A 7,350-nucleotide genomic window follows, 5' to 3' on the forward strand; every position below is an offset into this window, starting at 1 on the left:
ATTTTCTGATTGCTGGGGGTCCAACAGCCGGAACCCCCACTGTTTCCGAGAACCAGGGATCTGAAGAGCTCTGGGTGAATGGAGCGGTAGTCGATCATTCGCACTGCAGCTCCATTCACACGTGGCTTAATAAACATCCCCTATAATGGAGTGGTGAGGGGCATGAACAAGAAAGCAAAATGTGCTGAACTTTTCATTGTGCCTCAATGGGATGAGGGGGGCGGTGATGTGGTATGTGGGATGGTGGGGTTTGTGTGACAGGCGTGCTTTTTCATTTTTCATCCCAGTCCAGCCCTGATCTATATATATATATATATATATATATATATATATATATATATATATATATATATAATTAAAATTCTTTTAAAAGCAGAAGTGTTAATATGTATTTTTTATCGCTTAGCAGAATGCAGAGTGAAGTTTGATAGATATAAGAAAATCTCAATAAATATAGGAGTTGTTTTTTTTTTTTATTAGGGATAGGGTAGAAGGATAAGGGATGAACAAAATCAGGGACAGAATCAGTAGACAAAATCATAGTCAGTAAGAAATCCGGATCAGATACCAGGTGATCAGTAAAAAAAGCCAAGTCAGGCGAGCAGTTTGGATACAGCGGAGCCTGGTGACAGAGGCATTACCGAAACAAGTCCGGGTAGAGATGTTACAGTTAGAAGGCCACAGGTAGATGGTGAAGGTCCTTCTTTACAGGTCCAGCAGTGATGGTGGATCGGCTGTACTCCGCTAGATGCGGAGCTTTTCCGTCTTTTAGATGACACTTGGGCAACAGCGACAGCATGCAAATGCGCGAGCAGCCCTGGATAGTCCACGCCGGCAGGATGATAAGATCCGGCGGAAGATGGAACCTAAGAGAAGAGAAATAAATACAATGTAAGTGATGGGACTCCATATTACATGATACTACTGTGCGGTCAGTGTGGCCGGCCGGACAGCAGAGGAATCTTATTCACACAGATGTCCGGGGTCATTGTCAGCCATCATACATGTGACAATCCCATCACTGACAGATGACATCTGCTCCCCATGACTTATTCTCATCACTAACATCACACAACATGGAGATGATTCTCACACTTACCTCGTCTCTTTTTCCCCTTTTTCCCATTTTCTGAGTTTTGTTGGTCTATACTCAGATTCATTTCAGATTTTCTTTCCTCTTCAGTTGTAAATTCTGATGAGAAAGTAAAAAAACTCAGTAAAGAAATATTCTTATAGGATCTGCTTTGTGTACTGTATATAGAAGAATTGTTCTAGTCCTGTCCCCTATAGTCCTGATAATCTGGCATTACATTATTATAGGGCAGAATAAGTCCTATATACCGTTCATGACCTAATCTGAGGGGCATTAGATGTATCACTGATATGGAGCAGTAAGCGCCCTGTGTGCCGCCACGTGGTGCATCACTAATGAGCGATATTCTACTATAGGAGACAATGTCTTCTTATATTGAAGTGAGTTCCTGGATGCTAAAACGTATTTTACAGAATCCATGAAAACAATTCCTGGATAAAATTAAGGAAATAGAAATACAGTATGGGCCCATGGAAAACATAATTGGGATCCATGAAACCTGGACAACATAGGAGACCTAATACAGAAAAAACAAATATTTGAGCCTTGAAGTCAACATTCACCTTTTGATGCTGTACATACATACCTGATGATGGGGACGAGGATGACAAGCTGTTTATAGCATTGTCGCTATCAGATTCAGAAAACGATTCTTTCTGCCTGTCAGGAAGAATCAGGGGGTCGGACCAGAAGACCCAGGAGGTAACTTCCAACTCTCCCATTCTATGATTTAAGAAAAACATGTAAATCACAAGTCAATGCAGAATAAAAGGGGTGGTCTCACTAGAAGAACACCGACTAGAGGGCCTAATAGGACATATGACAGTCATAGTGAGGAAGGTTTTATGCTCCAATCTACCTTCTATGGATCAGAGCGAAAAACAACTAGCAATAATGGCTGGCATGTAATACTACATCTCTCCTACAGTATGGGCAGCTCTAATACGTGTGAATGGCTGCAATTATGGGCTATTATCACCAACGGTTTCTGAAGCCAAAAGCACAATGACCGCTAATCATTGAGGCTGAATTTGATATTATGGTATTTATGTCCTATATTATGTGTTGTGCATATATATCAGCCTGGAACTCCCATTAATGACCCCATAATCTACTCACATTTCTGAGATATTTGTATTGGTTGCTGGCGTACACTCTGGAGGAGACTTCTGGTCCTCATCATTCATCTTTCTGGTAGTGATGGTACAGAGCTAAACATGGACAAAAACAAGATATGAAATACTTTTTTTTTACTTTTAGAGGTCTTTTTTGTTTCACATATTTTGGATTTATTGCGCACATACGGTACTTACTTTAGAAAGCCTTTCAGAAGAAGATGTAAAATTTTGGAAGTCAAGGTTCTCATTGTTCACACTTGTACCCTCCTCATCCTCTGAGACCGAATGGTCTATTTCAGAGTGATCTACAAAAGTAATGAAGTATTATTAGAGGTTGTTAGTATAAAACAGGCGTCATTTATCACAATATTAGTGGGTACTGATTATTACATTTTATGGAAGACAAGACAAACAGCCGCTTAGTCTAGATGATGTCTTCTTCTACTTACCGATAAATAAGCTGTTGTCCACATCTGAGGCAAGCTGAGGAATGTACTCTGGCTTCTGACTTAGAAGGTTGTTAAAATCTAAGTCACTCAGGAATGGATGACTCTTGATCTCAAGTGATCCTCCTGGAAAAAGAACAAAACAAAAGTGATGTGGACATTTTCAGAGATTGCTTCACATCTGAACAGTTTAACTTAATCTGAATTAATGACATAACTGAGTCAACATGAAGGAAGAAGACTGAAAGTCATAGTGTGGAGAACTAGAAATGGACAATCTGATAGAGAAGTGTTGATCCTCAAGGACATGAGTGATAAGTGTGATAGGTGAATATTAATACTAATATGAATAGTATTATATCTCTTACCTGTCCCAAGTCTATCTGCAGGATTTGTTCTGAGCAGCTCAGTAATCAGGTTCTGTGCATTGGGAGTAGGAGCGGAATTACAATCCCAAATTATGTCACCTGTTATACAGAAAATAAAATCTCTTTACTGGACTGTAAGGTAAAGCAAAGTAAACACCTAAACCAATGTAACTGATCAAAGCAATGGTCGGATCATTCCACTTACCAATGACAATCCTGTCATAAAGCTCAGCTACAGAATCTCCATCAAATGGTACAGATCCCGTGAGAAATTTATGTAGGATTATCCCCATTGACCACCAGTCAACAGGTCTTCCATAGCCTTCTTTCAGGATGACCTCTGGGGCGATGTAATATGGGGTGCCACATAACTGGAAAACAGAAGATAGAGATGAAAATGATAAAATGGTTATTATAACACGTTCTCGCCATAAAAACACAATGACAAAAGATAAAATATCAATGGAAACGTTCTCTAGAAATGAAGAATGTAGAGAAGACACAATAGTGTGATGAGATTTGTAAAGAAAAAAAAACATATGCCAAAGGCAAGGTGAACAGATGGGGTATATTAGTTAACCAAATACCAAAGCAAAACAAAGAAAACCCCTTAAAATATAATCTTTAATAGCTACATTTAAAAGCACCCATATCAATATATGAAGACAAAATGCATAAAATGTACAATATATGGGTAGTGGGATAAACGTAGGATAATTGACATGCAGGCTTGCCCTAGAGATCCCAAATGGGCTGAGATCCCGCCTGCCAGTGGAGGTTGACACCCTAGCTAATCGGTTTGGCGCCCCCCTCCACATCGGCACTCCCTCCGTGACGCTATCCACCCCTAGACAGACATACACATATACAGATAATGATGAAAGGCAGACAGTCATGTTGCTGCTAACATGCTGAATGAAAAAAAGGCAATATTCAATGTATCAATTATATGGAAACAGGGAAGCTGATATAATGTAGTTCCACTAGTACAGATAGGATATCAAATGCACCAATCTATACACAATTCAGTATGATATATAAACCATCATTCAGAAGCCTATTATAGATACATAAAGTACATTAGTGCTGGCAATTACGGGCAACAAGAACAATATTATAAAAGCACGTGTGCTCAATTAACGGTAAACATAGGAACATAAATATGTCCAAAGTAGTAACAAGTCACCTATATAATGACATTGAGCATGAAGATAATAGTCTAGGACAGACGGTATATATAGACAACCTCAAAATCCCCCTGGCTAATCTATAATCAGGACTGATCTACACAGGACACGTCCAAATGTTGGGACAGAGCATTATCCAGTGTGCGAATTACAAAAAAAGTTGCCAAAAAAGCATTTTAGTCAGCAGTAACCAGAGGACTTATCTGTAAATTGTCCCAACACGTTTCTCCCCCTCCTAATTTGGGGTTCATCAGGGGATCATATTAGGAGATAGCCACAATGAGTCAGTGGACAGACGCGGGAGATAAATACACCCCGATCGGAGAATACTGCTGCCGCCACATTTTATGGATTTTGTCTTTATATATTGATATGGGTGCTTTTAAATGTATCTATTAAAAGTTATATTTAAGATCTTTCTTTGCTTTGGTCCTTGGAGATTTGTAAAGAACAATCTAAATTCCTGTAAGTGTTACCCACCTCACGGTCCAGGAACTCCCTGGTGATGTCCTCCGCTAATTCCTTGTAGGTGTTGGTTTTTGGTATCATGACACCAACTTTTGAAATCCCAAAATCGGTAACTTTTATGTGTCCAGCAGATGTAATCAGGAGGCTGTGAAAGAGAAGATGGTTTTAGCCTCACAGACCGTATGATAAATGATAACTTCCCCCCTTTATTATACTACGAGGGGCACTTACTTATCCGGCTTCAGGTCTCTGTGCACCACACCGTAGCTATGGAGGTATTCCACAGCAAGAACCGCTTCTCCAAAGTATAAGCGGGCCAAGGGGACAGATAGAGGACCCCTGGTGCTTAGGAGGGTCTCACAGTCACCACCTATAGAATAAAAAGGAAATGTGACCGGTGAGTGGTTTATACAGCAGATCACCATGATGTATAATGGGAAGTGAGCAGAGACATTGGGATAGGAGAGAATATAAACAGATATAATGTATAGTGCACATAATATTAGTCTGAATCGATGGAGAAATGTCCTCCATGTAACTAATAACATAAAGTGATGTCACATCTCGTCTACAGCTGGAGATACTGACATGCTCAGTGCGGACTTACAGGGAGATCACACAGACTGTGGCGTACAGAGAAATCTCAGGGCCCCATAGCAAAAGTTCTAACTGCACGCCCCTTCAAAAAAAACCCTTACTGAAGTCAATCGATGTTCTCAACAGCAATACACCTTTTATAGCCATTTTAGCATATGATGCTCCCAAAAATGCCCCCACCCACAGACTGAGTTAGATATCCCCACAGTGAAATCTTAATCCAGTTTCACCTTACAGATATAATGTAGCACCTGTCTATAATGTCCCCACTCAGTATGAGGCCAGTCACAGCCCCCTACTCAGTATAATGGCGCCCACAGCCCCCCCTACTTAATATAATGGCCCCCATAGCCCCTCAGACAATATAATGGTCTCCACCACTGCCCACTCAGTATGATGGCCCCCAAAGCCAATCAAACAGAATTAGGATCCCCACACAGAATAAGGACCCCCACTGCACACCATTCAATATGAGGACGCCCAGGGGGTGTAGGGGCATGTACAGTCACCAACTCAATATAGCGGCATTCACAGTCCCCTATAGCCCCTCACACGGCACACCATTCAGTATTATGGTACCCACAACCCTCAATTCTCAGTATTATGGCTTCCACCAATCTCGCAACTCAGTATTATGCCCCCACCAGCCCAACAACTAAGTATAATTGCTCTCACCAGCCCCACCACTCAGTATTATGGCCCTCAGCAGCCCCACCACTCAGTGTTATTGCCCCCAACAGTCCCTCCACTTAGTAGTAAGGCACACAATAGCCCCACTACTCAGTATTATGGCCCCCACCAGCCTCAACACTCAGTATTATGGCCCTCACCAGCCCCACCACTCATTGTTACGGCCCCTACCAGCCCCACCACTTAGTAGTAAGGCACCCACCACTCAGTACTACCACCTCCACCAGCCCCACCTCTCAGTATTATGGCCCCCACCAGTATCAACACTCAGTATTATCGCTCTCACCAACCCCACTACTCAGAATTATGACCCTTATTAGCCCCACCACTCAGTGTTATGGCCCCCACCAGCCCCACCACTTAGTAGTAAGGCACCCACCAGCCCCACCATTCAGTACTATAGCCCCCACCAGCCCTACCTCTCAGTATTATGGCCCCCACCACTACTTAGTGTTATGGCCCCCATCAGCCTCACCATTTAGAATTATCGCCCTCACCAGCCTCACCACTCAGTATTATGGCCCCAACCAGCCCTACTACTCAGCATATGGTCTCCACCTGCCCCATCACTCAGTGTTATGGCCCCCACCAGCCCCACCTGTGCAGTGTAAGTACTGAGACTCCACACTACAGATGCAATATTGTGGCGACATCGAAGAACCTGCAGTACACGGAGTCTCGGACCCATCTGCGGAGGCTGAATGGTGGATTTAGGAACCTTTGGCTCCCTGATCCACCATTGTTTTCATCGGTATTCATATTCTGACAATGTGAATACCACTGAAATTGTGATGACAGGTGGTGGAATGGGGCCCAGTGCCGAGCGGTGCCAGGCCCGATCTGACTCACTGGCACCATAGCACTGCTGCACACAGATCAATGAATTTCCAGGCATCTTGGTAATAGAAAACCTACAGTAAACGCACTGTGAGGATGTAACTGTCCTAATTATCCTAATTATAAGAGCAGTGATAAGATGTAAGCAGACATGGGCTGAATATACTACAATATACATGTCCTACCTCCTACATACTCCATGACCATACACAGGTGAGATTTTGTTGGAAAGGAGCAGAGCATGGAGACCACGAAGGGACAATCAGCGAATGTTAGGATGTCCCTCTCCAGAAAGGCCAATGCCACTCTTTTTGGAGTGTTCAGGTTTCGCTTGAACATTTTCTTCAAAGCAAAGATCTGGTGTGAGTCTTTATGGTGCGCTAAGTAGACGGCACTGGAGAGAAAGAGAATCAATGGTTAGAATGAATCTTTACTACAAGAACATCTATAGAAGTCATTATATAATGTTTTGTACTAATGTTTAATGCTAGAAGTCTGTCCGTCACTGGAAGTCCATGTCTAGAATTTGATAAAAGATCACTACAT

General features: G+C 42.2%; 1 protein-coding gene across 1 annotated transcript in view; it reads right to left on the bottom strand.

The window, feature by feature from the left end:
• Positions 1-3,921, bottom strand: part of LOC141197781 (microtubule-associated serine/threonine-protein kinase 3-like) — a 31,887-nt gene extending 27,966 nt beyond the window's left edge. Inside the window, exons 1-7 of the mRNA XM_073662867.1 lie at positions 3,895-3,921; positions 3,231-3,396; positions 3,026-3,124; positions 2,661-2,783; positions 2,407-2,516; positions 2,213-2,304; positions 1,680-1,816 (exon numbers count right to left, since the gene is read on the bottom strand). Coding sequence (XP_073518968.1) covers positions 1,680-1,816; positions 2,213-2,304; positions 2,407-2,516; positions 2,661-2,783; positions 3,026-3,124; positions 3,231-3,396; positions 3,895-3,921 — 754 coding nt within the window. The remainder of the gene's footprint in view (positions 1-1,679; positions 1,817-2,212; positions 2,305-2,406; positions 2,517-2,660; positions 2,784-3,025; positions 3,125-3,230; positions 3,397-3,894) is intronic.
• Between the last annotated feature and the right edge of the window lie 3,429 nt (positions 3,922-7,350).

The sequence above is a fragment of the Phyllobates terribilis genome, unplaced genomic scaffold (genome assembly GCF_046119375.1).
Source record: "Phyllobates terribilis strain yellow unplaced genomic scaffold, ASM4611937v1 Scaffold_87__1_contigs__length_6367161, whole genome shotgun sequence".
Lineage (NCBI taxonomy): Eukaryota > Metazoa > Chordata > Amphibia > Anura > Dendrobatidae > Phyllobates > Phyllobates terribilis.